The 18749-nt window shown below is 52.6% G+C and overlaps 5 protein-coding genes across 5 annotated transcripts; 1 reads left to right on the top strand and 4 right to left on the bottom strand.

The window, feature by feature from the left end:
• Nucleotides 1-195: 195 nt before the first annotated feature.
• CONPUDRAFT_135190 (PAB-dependent poly(A)-specific ribonuclease subunit PAN2) lies at nt 196-5065 on the bottom strand (the record flags this gene model as incomplete). The annotated part of the gene is made up of 19 exons (XM_007766737.1): nt 4994-5065; nt 4901-4928; nt 4510-4833; nt 4121-4447; nt 3857-4061; nt 3593-3804; nt 3296-3539; nt 3127-3239; nt 2824-3074; nt 2450-2772; nt 2016-2375; nt 1892-1952; nt 1738-1838; nt 1571-1683; nt 1411-1516; nt 1181-1349; nt 995-1129; nt 663-935; nt 196-629 (listed from the first exon to the last, which is right to left on the bottom strand). Exons 3-19 carry the CDS (start codon nt 4803-4805, stop codon nt 196-198), a joined length of 3723 nt encoding a protein of 1240 aa, XP_007764927.1. The 5' UTR covers nt 4806-4833; nt 4901-4928; nt 4994-5065.
• A 430-nt stretch (nt 5066-5495) lies between these two features.
• Nucleotides 5496-7303, bottom strand: CONPUDRAFT_142005 (FAD/NAD(P)-binding domain-containing protein). The gene is made up of 6 exons (XM_007766736.1): nt 7132-7303; nt 6610-7085; nt 6361-6558; nt 6236-6308; nt 6018-6177; nt 5496-5961 (listed from the first exon to the last, which is right to left on the bottom strand). Exons 1-6 carry the CDS (start codon nt 7183-7185, stop codon nt 5603-5605), a joined length of 1320 nt encoding a protein of 439 aa, XP_007764926.1. The 5' UTR covers nt 7186-7303; the 3' UTR covers nt 5496-5602.
• A 908-nt stretch (nt 7304-8211) lies between these two features.
• CONPUDRAFT_150248 (uncharacterized protein) lies at nt 8212-8822 on the top strand (the record flags this gene model as incomplete). The annotated part of the gene is made up of 3 exons (XM_007766735.1): nt 8212-8244; nt 8324-8380; nt 8601-8822. The coding sequence occupies 3 exons, from the start codon at nt 8212-8214 to the stop codon at nt 8820-8822; spliced, it is 312 nt and encodes a 103-aa protein (XP_007764925.1).
• Nucleotides 8823-9714: 892 nt separating this feature from the next.
• CONPUDRAFT_48318 (glycoside hydrolase family 5 protein) lies at nt 9715-12315 on the bottom strand (the record flags this gene model as incomplete). The annotated part of the gene is made up of 8 exons (XM_007765882.1): nt 9715-10257; nt 10311-10779; nt 10830-11117; nt 11179-11297; nt 11356-11491; nt 11550-11554; nt 11607-11640; nt 11696-12315. 8 exons carry the CDS (start codon nt 12313-12315, stop codon nt 9715-9717), a joined length of 2214 nt encoding a protein of 737 aa, XP_007764072.1.
• Nucleotides 12316-13826: 1511 nt separating this feature from the next.
• On the bottom strand, nt 13827-17304 carry CONPUDRAFT_48425 (glycoside hydrolase family 55 protein; the record flags this gene model as incomplete). The annotated part of the gene is made up of 20 exons (XM_007765892.1): nt 13827-14027; nt 14088-14113; nt 14176-14311; nt 14370-14446; nt 14594-14714; nt 14778-14890; nt 14949-14959; nt 15040-15353; nt 15405-15901; nt 15958-15981; nt 16031-16071; nt 16129-16177; nt 16225-16241; nt 16297-16318; nt 16370-16518; nt 16575-16629; nt 16697-16812; nt 16862-16894; nt 16946-16996; nt 17051-17304. 20 exons carry the CDS (start codon nt 17302-17304, stop codon nt 13827-13829), a joined length of 2307 nt encoding a protein of 768 aa, XP_007764082.1.
• Between the last annotated feature and the right edge of the window lie 1445 nt (nt 17305-18749).

Genomic DNA, 18749 nt, shown 5'->3' with positions numbered 1-18749 from the left:
CGAATCCGTTCAGGGACAAGTACTGCCGCGGACGTTGACCTCATGCATCCCACGGAATCCACGCTCCGCTGCAACTCATGAACAGCCAACATGATTTATCAACCAAAGAACAAGGAGTATAGATCATCAAAGACAGTAACTAGACAAGAGGAATGTCTACCGATACATAGTCAAAATCAGTAAACAACACAAGCATCATCTCCTTCCTGACCCGCCATCCTCACTGCCTCCCCACCCGTTCCCAAACACCCCTCCACCTCCCGGTCCAAAATTGGCGTTAAAGCCAGCAAACGCACCGTGCAACGCACCCATCACAGGTATCTGCTGACCCGGCGCTACAAATGATCCCTGCATGCCTTGGCCGCCTCCAAACACACCTCCGCCCTGCCCAGGTCCAAAACCTCCACTTCCAAACACTCGCGAGTGCCCTATCTGCTGCCCTGCAGACGGAAACCCAGCCTGAGCCTGTAGCGCTCTTAACCCTGGCGTTCGACCGAGAACAACACCGCCGCTGACGGCACCTGAACCTGTGCCGCCAACGAAAGATCCCTGGGGTGTCCCGTGAGGAGTTCCCCCGCGCTGAGGCGATGTCGTTGGTGTCATGGCACCAGCAAGACCCGATCCAACAGCTGGTGATCCAATGGGCGGTGAACTTGGTGCACCCTCTACTGGCGGTGGTCGCCATCCTGTCGCCTTGCCCTCCCGATATATTTCGTCGAGTTTTCGATCAAACTCGCCTCGGCCTTCGAGCTCCTGGTACGCTTGGAACAATGACAGTGCAGTTCGTGCATCCTCGACAGAATCGTGCTCGATGCCTTGAATGCGTATGTTCAGCATTATCCATGCCAGGAACCGAAGCGAGAGACGGCGTTGGCGAGAGCGCAAAAAGTACAGGTCAACGGTGTCGATCACTTGTTCTGGGGGCACGAAGATATCTGAACAAATTAACGAATTTAGATTTATCGTGAAATTTATGGGGGGAAGCTAAGCGCACTGATAATCCGGAAATCTTTCGATAACCCATGTCCAATGAAGATACACCCGCGGTCTACGAGCAAACGGAGTTTCTTGTAAACAACCTTCAAAGGGGTCAAAGTATGTCTTGAAAGCCGTGGGTCAAGGTCCCCATCTAGCAGTTGCTCAGTATCCTGGTAACTTGCACACACTCTTGAAAACTTACATCGTATGCCACTGAACTCGGTCAAATAATCGACGATCGCCTCGCTAGTGTGGATATGGTCGTCTATGAAGGGCACACCGCCCTCGCGAAGCACCGACACACGCGCCAGGCTTAATCTCGCCGGACGTAGGACACGGTTCGTTCCATCCGAGCGATACTCGATTTCTTCCTATAAATTGCCACAATAAATTCAGCTTTGCATTCTTGTATCAAGAAAGCAGGAGACTGACCTGCTGCATCGAGACGAACTCAGCGTCGATGGCAACGAGCGTGCCAGGCGTAGGTAATTCCTCAAACCTCAAGCACTCGTGTTGAATTAGTGATTGGTCTCGATTGCTATATCGACAGATGCTAGTCAGGATTGAGCCCGGCATAACAGATCTGACTTACATAGAAATGTTCGTGTCCTGGCATAATATCGAAGGGTCCAGGCCATCAGGCAGACCACTGAAATCAAGCTTCGGGCGAATATCCACGCGTTCGAGGTACAGAATGGACGGAACCTTGAGCAACAAAAGTGAGCTTGGAGTTCCCTGACCTAGAATAATGACACCGACCTTCCAAGCCCCGGGGAAGCTCAACGCCTCGTCCTCGCTAACATTGCGAACGACGAAGTCATTAAAGACATACCACGGGCTCTCGCTTCTCGCGTCGGGGACTGAGCAAAAAATCTGAGTAAAAGTAATCGCTGAAAGGTATCATCCGGCGCACCCTTGACGATAGCAATGAGGTGCGAACTCTTGTCCTTCGCTGTGATCTGCACCACCATACCCTGAATTACCACCAAACTCAGCTCTCCTCACACAATCAACAACCAAACACAAAGAAAACTGACCCTGAGCTCATACTCGACCGTATCCGGATCATCCACACCCTCAACATGCCCACAAATCTCGACCCTCTCCTCGAGGAACCTCCTTCCCCGTCCCACACCCTCGTTCCTCGCTCGCCCCCACGCGCCCGCCGGCTCGCCATTCGGCCCGCCCATCCAGAACCTGAGGCTGTCCTCGCCGTACACGCTCGCGTTCACAGCGAGCACCGGAGGCAGATCGCGTGTTGGGATCGAGCGCTGGGACAGGAATGTCGCGAAGGACTTGCACGTCTGGCACGTCGCCTTGTAGGACAGCTGACGGACCAGCGAGGACTGGAGGATGCCTGCGAAGTCAGTTGCTGGAATCGGCTCATTAGGGAGCGGCTTTGATGTGAAAACAAAAAGCAGATGGTTAGAAATTTATTTGTAGAGGGAGGCAAAGCGAGCGAGAGACAAACTTTGCGGGGGTAGATCATATCCACCACGTGCGTCATGTTCTCCTTCTCGCGCACGGCCTTGCAGTTCGTACACACCACGACGTTCTTAGCGTCTACACCAAGGAGCTGCGTGATGGGTGCTGCAGCAGGCGACTGCGTCGGCGAGTGGAGTTCGGACTGAAACGGTGAATTTGATGGCTTGACAATCTCCGGGTTATGCGGGAAAGCATTGCCCTCAAGACAGAGATGATCAACCAGGAAACGGTGGAAGGCCTGAATCTTGTGTGCATAGTCAATCTCGTTCGGTTCGCCGCCGTAGTCGATGAGTTCGAGTTGGTTTTGCGCTGGAGGATATCTCAGTAATCGTTGCAATTGAAGGATAAAAAAGTATGAACCATGTGCTAGCAGTCCCACAGCTCTGCAGAAGTTGCTGCTTTGGCAGTTCGTACCCCGAGCATCCTCCAGCATTCGCACCACGAAGCCGAGCTCGCACAACAGACATTGTTCTCGGGGACAATTAGTTGTAATGTGCGACCTCCCTAGCCGCGCGACCGTAGGAGAATAGTTGAGTACCTGAACAAGCGCATTGGTGTAGGAGTTCAGGATATGGGTCTCAAGACCGCTGTATGGCGTCTTGTTGTAAAAACTGGTTCAGGACGTAAGCCAAAGCAGTATAATTTTTCTGGCACCATACTAACCCGAAATCAAAGTCCTCAACACCAAACTTGGAATACTCAATCTCAACCTTGCGATAGAGACGTGGTACCTCTTCGGCGCTGTCGTCAAGTGAGAGCGACTCCATATCGATAGACTACAAGGCTCGTCAGTCCTATTTCACAAACGCCTTATAACGGATCGAGGGCTTACCTCATTACGCCGTTTATCACTTCTAAACCGTGCCTCGCGAGTTTGCGTCTGCACAACGCGATTCCGCCGACCGCGTAGCTCCTTTGGCAGAGCCGCATATGCGACGTTGTCGTTCGTTTTCATTGTGCTCAATATTTGTGGTGGGATCTTCGTAGGCGGTGGACAGGGTGATGTAGCCAAAGCAGGCGTCCATGACGAGAGCAGTAGTTCATTGTAATATGGCATGCCAATTGTATTCAGAGGTCTGTTACAAACCTTGAGCTTATCACACAGAGTGAGCTTAACGGTGTAACTCACGTTTCATCGGTCCATGTGATCTCGGGCACAGGTTCTGGTACATCCGCCCACTCAGCGGGCTGCCCTTCAAACCCATTGAACAGTTCTGTTTCTTGGTCCCCATTTTCTTCGGTAGCGGTAAGCAAGTGAATCGCGCCGGATGCGTCACCGAAGGCAACGTAGGACCCATTGGAGGATACCGCGGTGGATGTGATGTACGAGCCTGTCTCAAGCTGGTAATTGCATCAACAAAAGAATCTTCAAACCCCTCGTAACTTTGCTCACCTGGTTGAAACTGCTGGCATTAGCAACATCAGAAACATCAACTACGTTGACAAGTCCTTGATTGGAGGTAATAATCAAACTCGAAGATTGCTTGGGCAGGACATTGATGAACGCTGGGCCGTCCGAGAAAGGGATTGGGGGGAGGGGGCGCATATTGCGAATATCGTACATCTTTACCAGAGGATCAGGAAAAGCATGACCCCGCCTAGACAAACCTCGATGTTAGCGATCCTATCTCGTAGGGGTATTCATGGACAAATGTACCTCATGCTCCATCCAATCGTAAACAGATAGTTCCCAGACGTCTGAATATCCTCTATCCCTGTCGTATGTGGCTGGATCAGGCTCTCTCCGTCTTCTCGCCGCATGCCGCTGCGCGGGTCGTGCACTCGGATGAACCCATCTCGCGATGCTGCGAGAAGGGCAGACGAAGAGAACTGGAGGTGAGTCACCACAGATGAGGTGGCGGCCTGGCGAAGCGCCGCCCCAGTCATCGAGTTCAGGAGAAGCACATGCTGGTCCTCCGTCGATGCGGCGATCACGTTGGTCGCGTATGTGTTGTTCGAGACGGCGGCCAGGGATGCTGTGGGTCTGGATAGTCAAGACGATGGTTACTTGAGATATGAGCGGCAAATCAAGATATAATCGCGCACTGGTAAAACCACTTGTTCATTCCGCCTTTCGCCCAAGAGCCCACGCCGACTCCTGCTACGCCATATGCCCGAACGAAGTTGTTCCCGACTGAGATGTGCCGGACGGGGTGACCACCGCCTACGGGGAAAGACACGCCCCGGATCCCTTGGATCGAGTGAAGGGCAACAACCGTCCCTGTCTCTGTCCCGGCCCAGATACTGTCTGACACTGGATCAAAGCAAAGGGCGCTGACTGGTTGCGCGAACGTATCATGGAGGGTGGCGATTGGGGGTGCTGTGCGGTACGCGGCCGACATTGGAGGAAACGGTTCTCAATCGTCGGATCTATATCGTATGACGAAGAACGCTTAGATGCTCTGCATGTTGACAAGGGAGTTGGGCGTGCACGGACATGGTAAGCCAAGTCGCCGGGAATGAATCTAAAGTACGTGAGCAGGGTTTGGTATTTGATCGGGCCCAGCAGATGATGCTGGCGAGAACATACCTACATTGGCGGTAATGGGCAAGGCGACTCAGCTGGCTTGGCTGTTGTGTCCAACCGATTTCCAGCGCGAAGCGTTTGTACGCGAGGTACGATACTCAGTGAGCAAGAACAAATCGCGTCCGCGCCTTACAACGTTACTAACCTTAGCCTCTTTCGACTACTACGCATCGCGTCAAGTGTGCCTTGCACAACCAAATATAAGTGGTCTCAATTTCTCGAACAACATCATCATTGAATATTGAAGGACTTCGAATTCGCCACCACTGGAAAAAGTCTCATACGGACCCTCGTACTGACAAAACCGAAATCGCCCTGTAGAGTTGAGCCAATGCTTCTTGCTTGATCATTTTATTGTCGTTCTACGTTGAACTTTTACATGTTTGTGGCCCAATTATACTCACTCTACCGACCCTAACTACTAGTAAGTGTCATCTGTATTGTCGCACCATACTGCGCAATTGCATTGCAAAACCACTCGGACCGCACACTCATCAAAGCTGGAGCGACGTTATGGCAAAATAATAATTCAAAATTATTACAAGTCGTGCAACTACGCACATTAAATTTCTTGCACTGTAGATGGAGCCTTAAAACCCATTCAGAAATACCTCAGGATTTAGACACATGTCCCTGCCTTAACTCAGCCCACTTGTCGATCCCAGGAACCTCGTAACCAAACCAGGTATCGAACCAGCTGTCACTCGCAAACATGAAAAAGAACCTCGCCGTCCACCTCATGAGGAACATTTTCACAGCGCCGATATCGCGTTTGTTATCCCCACGTTTGTTCGCCTCATCGAGGATCATATTGACGCGTGGCTGGCGGCCTGTTTGGAAGGCTGCGAGCACTGCCTTGAGCTCCTCGCCACCTCGCTGTCCTTTTTCGAGGAAATCTCGAAGGAGATTAGCAAAGTAGGCAGCGTCTTCAAGGGCTTGCGAGGCGCCTTGCCCTGAGTGAGGAGGCATTGCTGAATACACACAAAGTCAGCAAGTCATACAATGGGACGGGTATTAAAGCACAAACCGTGTGCTGCGTCTCCGATCAACACCACTCGATCAGTGTGCCAATTCTTGAGCTTCCCCAACTCGTTAATTGGCCAGACAAATATCTCCTTATCGGACCTCTTTGCAGCAGCAAGAATCTCTGGTATGGGAGAAGCCCAATCACCAAAGCGATTGTCGATCTAAGAGCAAAGCAGGTTAATAATCCCATGACTTTCCAATAGCATTCTCAAGACCAACCCCTTTGAAGATTTCGTCTCTGGACATTTTCCACTCCTCTCTAGGCCTGTCAGGCGTCTCGTTTGTGACCCACCTGGTATCTGTAGTTAGTTGTCATCGAGTCCAAAAAACCAACGAGCCCTTACCACCACATGCGCTTCAATGGCCCGTCGAGTAATCCAATACCCATGAACCCTGTGCGGCCCCGATACATGACCACAGGCTTATCCTTCGTGAGAATCTGGCTGATCCCAGGTACTTCTCCAGCTTCGAGGTCACCACCAAAACCCGCGAGTCCGCTATAACGTGGTTTAGGGACATCGAGCCCCAGCTTCTGGTGCAAACTGAAACGGAGAGTGAGCAAGAATTCAAAGAACCGATGTGATATACTGTACCTTGTCCTGACTTTACTCCAAATCCCATCCGCACCAATGAGCAAGTCAACCTGTCGCTCCTTCGCCTTGCCGGCCTCCGTCCAACGGACAACGACTCCATCTTCGACTTCCTCGAAACTTTCGAACTTGGCGTTCCATACGTATTCTCCCCCTGAGGTCTCGAGCTTGTCCATGATGACTTCTTGTATGTCCCACCGTGTAACAACATGGCTTTGGAACCCAAAGCGCTCTACTGTGCCCTGCGGGACGCTGCCAAGGACGCTGCCCTGATTGTCGTGGAGATAGATATGTGGGACAGGAAGACCACATTGACGGCTCAGCAGCACGTTCGAGGCATCAAGTCCTTTGTGCATTACGTTCATCCCGTTGGGTCCCAGAATGACAATACTGCCTCGCTGGTCTGTCTGGCGGCCCGGGCGACTTTCGAGAACAGTGACGTTCACGTTGAGCTGAGACAAGAAGAAAGCAACGCTGGCCTGGACATCGTTAGCCAGAGTTAAGATTATGAAAAGCTGGACTCACTCCTGCCGTGCCTCCGCCAGCGACAATAACACTGAAGCGCTTGGACTCGCTCATGGTGGTAGGAAGTAGGAATGAGTGGGGTAAATGGTGTTTGACATGTCCACCTGGCTCACGCCTGCCTTTAAACCTCAGGAGTGCCTATGATAAGGTCAATAGACACGTCCTCAGATGCAGACCAGGTGGGTCGAAGGTCTGCGTTCATCACTGCGCTCTCCCCGACGTGCCCATGCAAACCTTAATTAGCGTGTCTAAACGTGTCGACTTCGAGCCGGAGAAACACGTCCGCGACGGCATCCTTGTTGCGGCGCAGCATCTGTTGACTGGATACGGGCGAAGATTTCACGAACCACTATACTCTGGGAACGAATGGACACACGTACTCTGGAGTGATGTGGGGAAAGCCGAGTTGACGCGTCAGGCTTGTCAAGAACGCATCACGGTGCCTTGATTCCGGAACCTGGATCCGAGGAAACCAGGACTGTTTGTCATAATATTCGCGTTCGTTGCGGATCCGTGCATCCGAGGGAACCAGGTTTATAGAGAGTATCTATTCTTCTTCCTACTTTTCGGGTCCTACGTTTCTTTGCTACTTAGACCTAAGTCATAATGTTCGCGTTTCTTTCCGGGATCCTGGATCCGAAGGAACGAGGTAGGTGTACTGTCATAGCTTTCGCGTTGTTGAGCGCAAATTGCCGAAACTGTGCTCGGCACCTCAAGACCTCGCCTGTTACTGTTTGCCGCCCAATGCAGTCGAGCGCCAACGCGATTATCAGATTACGGGTCTTACCGTCAATGTTCACCATGAGGCCACAGTTACCACTTGCAGACACCTCGGAAAGGGAACACCTGCTTTGCGCTGACAGTGGCGAATTTTTTTTTGGGATTGTCCTGCCTAAAAATGAAAACGGAATAGTAGACACTACTACCTAACATGGGGCGAGATCAGCGGTACAGACGGGAGCAGCTGGGAGCGAAATGAAGTGGGCGCTATTTGTGATCGAATGATGTCACATCATCTCCACCGTGACCGAAGATCCCTGACTTGCATTTGCGAGCACTATCACTTTACCAGCAACCACGATGACATCAGGAGGAACCGGATACACCGCCCAGGTATGTACCCCACCTTAGCCTCATTACTGACGACCCTTGTATGCAAAGTGAAGCGCTACTGACCGGGAAACACTGCCAGGACCCGAACTGGAAGTCGAAAGAGCAAGCCGAAGAGGCCCAGTACATCCGCCAGAAGGTCAGCTCGACGCTTCCAAGCATACACATCAGCATCACTCATATTAATAATCTCTATCTTTGAACGTTCGAACGTTCGAACCTTGAACCGCCCGCGCCTAACTCAACCTTGCACCGAACAAACTAACTTCCGTAACGATCTTCGAACTTCCTCGCTTCGACTTCTCGACACGACACTCACATACCACCGCCGGCAATCTCTGCTCGGATATCTACATCAGGAGCAAGAACAGCTCGCAGCGCTGCGCGAAAGCGTAAAGAACTCGGACAAGACCGCTGAGAGCAGCGATCCCTCTGCCACTCTCGATCCTAACGCCGCCGCCGGGACGAAGGCTGAGGCTAGCGTCGGCACGCAGCAGCAGAAGGAGCGCGACTTCGAAGGCGGCTACGGCGGCATGGAGGACTACGAGGACCGCTACGCGACCACATACGGCGCTCACTGACTCGGAGTCGCCGTTCGCTCGGACGCTGTAAGAAATTGCGTTGTATAGTGCTTAACTTAACGACGAAGAAATGCGCATCATGTATAATAAGCCGGTTGCAATGTACTACCCCTGCTCGTCAATTCAGGTCACCCTGGTCACAACGACCAGATGCTTGAATTCACCATCGCTTCCATCGTGATTGTACCAAGACGTTGCTCAGCAAGCTTCAAGACCTGGGACGATGTAGGTGGTATGCAAGCCCGAATATTACGCGTTCTAGCATACGTATGTATAACGTAGGATATATAGCGACATCGACGGGAATATATGTATACTGTATATATGCGTCAGGCTCGGTTGGGGTAGGGAACAAAACAGTGTCCTGAAAGCAAGATGACGATAGTACGTGTAAGATATGATGACAGGCTCCTCCAGAACCTTGAGGGCATCGATGATGGGAGGCAGCGGATGGGTAAAGGAGGAAACAGGTATAGAACAGGACACGGGAGTGAGTAAGTGCGTGTGGCGATAGGTATCAGCGACAAGCTGCGGCTGGATATAAAGCGATGTCAAGGTACGAAGCGAGGTTTTAGTAGGCGTTGTGGAAGGGGAAGAGTCCAGGACAATTATCAGAAGGCAAGAAAGATACCCTTTATCATCTCCCTTTATCATCTTCCTGTTATAAAGTCAGTCCATGCGCCCGAAAGGTATATAAAACATATAACAAAAGAAGAAAAAATTGTCCGCAAAGCAAAGAGAGGGTGAGGGCGCGTATAAGTCTCGGTCCGGGGTCAACGTTCGTTTGTCATGTTCAAGGTTATTCGTCACGTTCGACATCACCACTGAAAGCCCAAAAAGTCACATCCCAAATTCCCAGGTCTTACAATCCCGATATGAAAGAGCGAGCCGTTCATGTGGGAGACGGCGTCGGGGGATAGGCGCGGCGACGGTCACCACCACCGCCAGCTTTGCACTTGGCAGGTGGCGACGTGGGGCCAACCCATGGATCGAGGTAGCTGCACCCTGAGACGGGTGTCATGGCCTTCTGCGTGTCGGATGGGTTCGCCCAGCCGTCGCCTGCGCTGGCGGTGCCCTGGCTCTTGCCGGACGACGTGGTGAAGGTAGGGCCAGGGAGCGTGGTGAGCGTCCCGGTGGGTGTGTAAGTGGGGAAGCTGGCAGCATTCGTGGCGAAGCCGGAGTTCGACAGAGTCGGCGGCGGCCAGGTGAGATCCTGGGTGGCAGAAGCGGGGATCTGGCCGGCGCCCGAGCCTCCAGTCTGCCAGGGCTGGAAAGGTGGCGACCATATGTTCTGGTTCGGGCAGATGCCGCTCGACTGACGGATGTCGGTTGGCAACCATCCGTTCTGCAGTCCAAGCTGATATGACCATTGAGGTGCCTCAACAGTGCCTGAGACAGACGAAGCACCGATCTTCCATGTCCAGAAGAAGAAGTTCTTAAAACCAAACATTAGCAGTGACATCTTTATGAAAAACTACACATATTTACCTGGAAAGCATCCATGGAAGCCATAGCGAACTGCTTATAGCCTGCCTTAGTGGCATTATCCCAGCTCTGCCAATCATTCCATGAATCACAGCTGCCGATGGTAGGCCAGCTGCCCTGGTAGTAGTCGCCCTCATAGCGCGAGCCCTGGTTGACGCCGTTGACCCATTTGCCACAGTCAGTAACGGCGTTACTGAATTCGCCGGAGATGGTCAGGCCGAAAGCACCGTTCGAGGTGTTGAACTCGCTGCCCCACGCGTTGCAGGGCGTGCTCGTGTACGAGGTGATCGGGGCATCGGACTGAGTAGAGAAGCACAGGTAAGGGTGCTCGTCAAGAGCAACGCGGTCGGAGTTGGGCAAGAACCCAGTCCACTGCGGGAGGCCCACGAAACCGTCGTGTAGGACAATGTATGGGCCCTTGCCTGCTCCGGTACCACTGGCCTCCCGCACAATGTTGTAGGCCTGAACGTAACTAAAAGCAAGTCAGCAATCAGATCTATAATGCACGGTCTGAGAACATACTATCTCTCCAGCGGATCCTGGCCAAAGTCGTTTGCAGCAGGCTCGTTGGTGACACTGAACATGGTGACAACATCACTGTATTCGGGCTGCGAAATGAATTCGGCGAGGATACGAATGTAGTCGAGCGAGCGCTGTGCGTTGGCCACACCCATCGGGCCGTTCAGGACATTAATTGAGCCGAGCTTGCCAGAGTGATTCCAGCCATTCTGGCTCCCGGGAAGCGAGTGGAAGTCAAGGTTGATCCGAAGACCGTACTTGCGGCACCATTGAATAGCCTTGAGGAAATATCTATTTATGCCGCCTGTGAGTACGGACCGGACTAAAGATAGTTGTACAATCTGAAGCTTACTGCCATGCCACCCCCTCGAGGAAGGGCTCGCCATCCCAGACCTCAATTGCCCAATATGGGAGAGGTATCCGGACGTAGTTGAAACCAGCGCCAGCCATTTCGGCGAAGTCCTGCTCCGTCTATGACGTCCAACGTAATTCAGAATCAAGGCATCGAGCGGCAGGTCGAGACACTTACAATAAACGTCTTGTAGTGGTCCTCAAGCTGGTTAATGCCGCCATTCGACGTATCGGCTCGCATGTTGGTGCTCAGCGTCCACTCATCGACCGCCACGGTAGACGCGTTGATGTACTTCTCGTACAAAGAAGGGACACTGTCAAGATAACTCCATCAGTAACCGCGTTGGAAATAGATCGAAAACGCGTGCTGACATGAACTAAAAACTAGGGTCAGAAGGTTGCAAGTAAACATAGAACATAGACACATACAGGTTCGGTCACGAGCCAACCGCCAATACTGATACTGTGAAAAATATGAGCACCCCTCCGTACGACTGGCCTCGTGTCAGAGTACGCACCCAAAGATCCTGGTGGTCCCCGGGACGAACGTCTGGTTAAGTGGAGGCGTCCACGAGTTGCACTGAGCGTTGTTGTTGAACGGGTCGTTCTGGTCCCAATACCAAGTACCGCCGAAGTCGTTCTGATAAGTGAAGGTGGTGCCGTTTGCGAGTGTGACCTTGCTTCCGTTGCCACCGGTGACGACGGCATTGGACCCAGGGTTGCCACCGCCGCCACCGCCAGAGCTCGATCCCCCCGAAGCGCCTCCGCTAAGGTCGTCGTTGTTTTTCTTCTTAGTAGTGAAGTAGACAGGAAGGGCGATGACAAGGACGATGACGACGAGGCCGGCGACGGCGGCAAGAATGATGATACCACGCTTCTTCCGCGGAGGGGCGGCGTAGGCAGAACGCTTCTCTGCAAGGTAAGTTCGCTGCGGGGTTTGACCAACACCGCCGGCCTGCTCGTCAAGGTTCTCGGCCGAGTGGTTATCGTGGTAGACGCCATACTCGTTGGGAGTAGCACGGCCGCCATCTGGGTTGAGGGCGTAGACAGAGGAACCAGCGGCAGAGGGGGAGGTATGGTACGTGTTCTCCGAACCTACTGAACCGCGGAACAAACTATCCCGAGCAGCGTGACCCATGAAGCGGGGGATAGGGGCTGCAGCGCCAGGAGGGAGCGCGGCCGCAGGTGCATCGTTGAGGTTGGACATCTCTACAGGTGGAGTGTCGTAGCCAGAGGTGAAGGGAGAAGAAGGAGTCTCGGAGGAAAACCAGTCCCTGTCCTGGTTGTGGTTAGAAGGGACGGGGTCGTAATGAATATCCTGAGCTCCGCCATTATGCGACATGGTTATAAGCGCGGCAAACTGTGTTTAGCTGTCAAGATTCGTTTAGATTAGCGATGGGCTTGTTTAAGTCGGGGCAAGGAGTTTCAGAAAAGACCGAAGGTCCATAAAAAGATGCGCTAGACCAGCTTGAGGCATGGCATGGCGTAATGGCATGCTGTGGTGCATATAATCCTGGAGATGCAGATACTTACTGGGTCGAAAGATTTTGGTATTTGACGCTGAGCGTTAAACGTGAAGCCCCGAGTCGGCTAATGTAGTCCTCAGGATCGAGAGACTAAAAGTTCAAAAAGTCAGAGAATAACCTCGGGGACGACGGGGAGGGGATAAGGGAGGGAGAGGAGCGAGGGGAGGGTGAGGTGCCAACGAGGGCCTGTCTAGAGGGGAAGACGAGATCAAGAAAGCGGTGGGCCAAGTTCCATCGGGAGCGTTGTCTCCTCCCCCGTGCGGGGTCCTTGGGCCGACGTGACGTGACCAATTCTCCCGTGACCGACTTCCGATCCGGGCTATCACAGCCGCGTCGACAGGGCCGAGCAAAACACGCCTCTTCCACTTCCGGCCTCTGACACTGACAGGCCGCATGCTCCGAATCACCCTTACCTGTTTATCTGCCGCCATCTCGCCAGCTCGCCGTCGAAGCAGCTCGCCACTCCCAGGCCTTGTGACACAGAGTGCACCCAATGAACGTCTGTTCTATGTCTGTCTCAGTGTTAACGATCATCCGATTCAGCGGCTCCGGCGAGGTGTGCGAAGTGAAGGAACAGATGGCTTCATGCAGAAGCATCTTCGCTGATAAACTGTAATAACCTTCTTCGGCATCATTAGACCCGCAAGCGCCGACCACAAGTTCTATGACCTCGTTATGACGCGATGGCGAAACAAACTTAGACGAAGAAAATACATCTCACCTTCGTACAGCTTCATACTCCGGCATCTGTACCAAATCAGCACAAATGGCATTTAAAGAGTCTCAGCTTCAGCTCCGACGGACGAGGTCCAACCGACAGCTCAACGGGCGCCTACACGTCCTATATTCGGCTGATCTTCCGAAGTTTCCGGCTTTCCAAGGCTTCGAGTCTGTGCCTTGTTCAATGTAGCCAATTCAACCGCGGCCTTCCCTGGCCTTCCCATCCGGCCTCGTTGTCGCCTTCCGCGAGGTCCCCGCCGTTTCACTTCCAGTCCTGGCGAACGGCGGCCGGGCGTCCGATCCCGAACTCTCCTCGCCGAATGTTTCTCTCTTCAACTCCTCTCCAGCTTCAGTAAGCAATCATGTCCATTCACGACGCCGCAGCGCGCGCTGTAAGTAGATGTCAAAGTAAAGGACTCCACACTGTTACCGTGGAAGCGAAACCATCCGCGTCACCGCCCCAATAGATGATCCCATTCTCCTCCACACTCAGCTGGTACGTCGCGCCGACCGTCGAGAGGCTGTAGATCGTCGGCAGGCTCAGATCGGTGTTCACAATTTGCGCCTGACACGTCTCGTTCGCCAGACACGTCTGGGTATAATTCTGTGTTTGAAAAAAGGAATTCAGAACAAATTCTCAGGTATCCCCGTATGGCCGACTGACCTGGAAAAAGCTGTAGTGGCCGGCGCCTATTGTTATCCCGGGCGCTAAACGTCAGATTCTCGTTCCGGTGAGAGGTGATAAGACAGACCGAATATGATAACGTTTGTGGCCGTATCTAGCCAAACCGCCCAAGCCATGTTCATCCCGTTCTCATAGGATGGGTCGCCGTATGATGTCTCTGGCTCAAACGGCGCAGGTGGCGCAGGGTCCGGCTGGTAATATGGCTGGCGGCACCGCGTCAATCGCCTCGAGTCCGCTGACTTGTGACAGGGACAGGCTTACCGTCTCTGTCTGGATGAGCCCCATGTAATGGTTACTGGCACCGACAAGGCTGTACTGGTACATGACATGGTGTTCACCTATAAGGTTGCGTACAATTATCAGAACGCATTCTTGCTCAAACGCCAATCTGCGCTTCGACTTACTCGCTATTTGATTCGACAAATCACGCGTGACCGAACGCATTTAGCATCCGCTGGCAGTGGAAATCAACAGAATATGCTCACAGGTACCAATCATCCAAACAGGCCCCGCAGAGTTCGAGAGTATACCCCTGCCGCTGAAGATCGTGAGTTGTGTCGAGCCGTCTCCGTCCAAGTCGTGGTCAGCCAGCCACACCCAGGTACCCTTCAGCGACACATTACGGAGACAAAGTCAGACGCTGATTGGGGAGGTAGCTGGAAATCGGACCTCTAGGTACGCCGTTGCCCCTGCCGTGATGTGCAAGGCAAGGAACGAAGCCGTACAATCACTGTACTCAGACCCTGCGGGACATTCGGCAAGCTCTAAATTGGTTCCCATGGCTTTGCGGCATTACCCATCAGCAACCGTGTAACCACAACTTCACAATATGTGACCTACCGCCACCTAACCTAGTAGTTTTCAAATGCCCTCAGCGATAAGCACCTCAAGGTCTCGAGGTCTCAAGTCCTCCGCGATCGGAGGGACGTACCTGATGTGACTATCCCACATGCCGGCAGCACCTTGCACGCCCACGGGGTCGTGCACGTTCCATTCAACGACGATCGCGCCATGTGTCGGTCCCTGCGTCGTGAACACGATATCCGAAATCTCAGCGTAGCCAAAGGAGCCTTCCGCGCCGACCTGAACGACGACGCGCGGGTTGGTCTCGTCGTCGAATTCGGACCCGGAGCCCATGATCACGGACCATGCCTCGCCCACGACGCGGCTCCCTGCCGGAATGTAGATCGTGTCGGTTACTTTGTAGACGCCGGCATCAAAGAATATGATGTAGCACCCTGCGTACTGGAATACAGTTAAAACGCGATGGAAGCATGAAATTATGGCAGCACGCACTTTCGCAAAGACAGCATTGATCGCGTCCGTATCGTCCGTCTCGCCATCACCCACAGCACCTTGCGAGCGCACGCTCATGATCTGGTCAACTGCATAATCCGCGTACTGCGGGTGCCCTTTTGAGAATATCATTCCATTGGTATCAAGCAAGCCGGGGTCCTTGTATGCGGAATAGATGTTGCCTTGCGCGAATGTCGCGTTCGGGTCTGTCCCAGCATAAGCGTTCCCCTGACCCCAGGATTCGATGGTGGTCGTGCCGCCTTCAAGCACGGTTGTCCCGTTGACTACACCGACCGCTACCGGTACATTGTCTAGATGTATGTTGTTCAGCACAATCGATCCCGTCGCCTCTGTACCATCGCTGGGCTCGGTTGATTGGAAGAAAACAGGAGTATTGGTCGCAACAGCATCGATGATTCCTATAGCGCCGACGCTGCCAGTGACAACCTCGAAGCCGACCTGACAGTTGTTGATCACTATACGCTGGAATGTCCAGTCTTCAAGGGTATTTGAGATCTGAGATTAAGTGTTACTTTTTGAAATATAAGCTTACCCCAGTTCCATCCAGTGTATATGGCTTTTAACACATGAGACTCGGTAGAAGCGACATCGGCCCAGTGGCTCACCAGTATTTGCATTGTTGACCGTGACGTTACGGACCGTGAATCTAGCGCGAGGAATAAGCATATGCTATTACTTATGTAGAGAATGTAAAGGCACTTACTGCTGATTTCCAACCCACATACCGTATTGTCCACCGTTAAATATGAGGTCTACAAACTCAGGTGTCGGAAACAAGCATACAATCTCAAGGACATACCTCCCATGAAGCCACCGCTTTGCATGGCAAGCATGAGTGGCGCCACGCTCACAAAACAAAAAGGTTTCCTACCTTCCATCCTCCATGAATAAACCTGCGTGATGTTCCAAACAGCTTCAGGATGGTTGGATACAGTATTGCATACCTCGATGGGCGGTACCATTCTCCGTTGACATGTTCACCACAACATTAACGAGTGATGTCGACTGGGATACTTGCCAGTGTATTCCAGTAGACGTGGCGTTGTAAGGTGTTTGGGTGAGGTCGATGACCACGTTACGAACGGATCGGTAGCTGGCATGTTTATTTAGGATGGCTCGATACATACGTAGACGCCAGAGAAAACTCACAAGTTGTCCTGGTTGACATACCAGTTTGCGCCACTGGCATCGTATGGGTCCGCGTCTGTCGATGGATCGAGGTAAGATGCGATGCACATAGACATACAGCTTGAAGAGACTGAAGTACTGACCAATGACAGCCAGACCCGAGAAATTTGCGCTTGCAAGAATCGTTGGTGGTGTGCGTGCGTCACCAATAAGTGCAGTGTAATAGTAGGCAAGGATGGGAGTCGAGACGAGGTAGGTGCTATACATTTCTTGAACCCCGGCTCAAAAAATCTCAGGGACAGGCGCACCCTGAGGGAAAGTAGACTAAAGCAGGCGTCGTCCTGTGAAGAAATATTAACACCAAGGCGCCCTGGACTTCGGTGATCACTCACGTTGAAGATGGACAGCCCTCTCCACACCGTTCTCCAGAGGAAATTGCGGCGCTGTCAGGAAAACCGATAACTAATCATAACTAAAACAAAAATGGCAAGCCTCACTTGATTGCAGCAGTGTCATCGGCAACTCCATCGCCCACAGCACCATAGTTTTTGACATTGCGATAGACCGCATATGTGCTTGGATTGGGAGCATATGGCGCGTACCCCTGGTGCGTGATATTCTCGAGCCAATATGGAGCTCCAGGAGCGGCCGTTCCTCCAGCTAGCTCAGAAGAACACGCACTTCCTAGGCCGACCACCGAAGGAGCGGCGAGAATACCACTCAGGGCAAAAGCAAACACACTGAAATGCATGCTTGCGGAAGTCGGCGAACAACCAGAAAGCGGTGGGCAAAGGAGGGATGCGAGAGAAATTAAACCGAGCCAGCATTCCGCAGCTATATATCCCTTCGGTTGTCCTGATGGCCGCCTCACAGCGGCGGAGGCATAGAAAAACGACCTCCGGAGTGAGAATGACTGCTGCGGAGGACATGTGCACGGCACGATGTGAACAGAAACCGGCAGTGGAATTCATACAGGCCTTTGAATAGCAGCTCCCATACGATCTGACTTGGCATTAGTCCCACGTATAGAACGTAGGGTCTTTCAGGTGTACCGGGGTAATTAATGACACAAATAACTCGCTACCCGTAACATCAGAGAGTCAACAGCTCCGAGCGCAGAAAAGGATGTGACCTACATCGCTCATGACGACAAGGTCTTGCTGAAGTAACCAACATATCGAGGGTACTCATGACCTGTGAACGCTCCGAGACTGCAGCCAGTAGTTTCTCTGCAGAGAAACGCGCCGGTGTGAACGACTCGGATCACAGCTAGTATGGGTAGCTTACCTGTTCGCCCGTCGATCAGAGCCACCTCGATATATCGTCAGGGCCAGGTACCAAGGCTTTCATGCCGTCATGAGAGTCTTTAAGCTACAATCGTCCCTCGGCGTGCTCTGAAGCGTATGCCTGAGATAGAACTAATGGAAGGTATTCCCACCTGGTTTCCTTGCTTTCTCGTCGCCAGTTCTTGGAGAAAAGGCTGGATTACTAGAGGAATGTGCAGAAGCCAGAAACGCCCTACGTTGTCAAGGCATCGTCATGGGTAGCATATACTCATTCAGAGCTTCATGGACCTAGGATACAGGGTATATGCGGACTCCCCCAGAAGAGTTGTCATCGAATTGCTTACCTATCTTCCACGCCTAGGTGTTTTTAGATGTTGCTAACCCTGATACTCAGCACACATGCGCTAAAAAACTCAAGCGAACAAAATCCCAAGGCCTTGTTATTCGTCAAACAACCCTGCTGTCAACCTGGCCAATATGGATGCATATGAGAAGCATAGCGACAATGTGTACAATGGTCATCGTCAAGCCTTCGTCAAGGTTGCGTTCAAGTTCAAGTTGCGTCCAATCGTGAGTGTGGAATCACCGGCAAAGACCGCCCACGTGATCGCGATCTTGTATACGCGGCGCGTTGATCAGCAACCGCCAGCGCTTCTCTCTCTCTCCACAACCTAGCCTGTGCCACACACCCACCCCTCCTATCTTCTATGTCCACAATCAAGCGCACCTATTCCTCGCGCTCTCGCGTCTCTCTGCCGTCGTCTCCCCCATCGTCGCCGCCGAAGCGCAAGTTCCACGATGATGAGAACGCGAACAGTCCTCCCCGCAAGAAACGCATCATTTCTACCCCCTTGACTCGACTCAACTTCTCCAGCCAGTCTATCACAACGAAATCAAAAGCGAAACCAAA

The sequence above is a fragment of the Coniophora puteana genome (genome assembly GCF_000271625.1).
Source record: "Coniophora puteana RWD-64-598 SS2 unplaced genomic scaffold CONPUscaffold_2, whole genome shotgun sequence".
Taxonomy (NCBI): Eukaryota; Fungi; Basidiomycota; class Agaricomycetes; order Boletales; family Coniophoraceae; genus Coniophora; species Coniophora puteana.
Note: the sequence above shows the minus strand (reverse complement) of the source record. Positions and strands in the feature narration are given on the sequence as shown.

Bases quoted from the DNA above. Each gene is read 5' to 3' on its own strand.
- CONPUDRAFT_142005 (XM_007766736.1), bottom strand. From the start codon at position 7,185: ATGAGCGAGTCCAAGCGCTTCAGTGTTATTGTCGCTGGCGGAGGCACG. The intron at 7,086-7,131 runs GTGAGTCCAGCT...AACGATGTCCAG, and splicing joins CTGGCGGAGGCACGGCAGGA to GCCAGCGTTGCTTTCTTCTT. The intron at 6,178-6,235 runs GTTGGTCTTGAG...CTTTGCTCTTAG, and splicing joins GAGACGAAATCTTCAAAGGG to ATCGACAATCGCTTTGGTGA.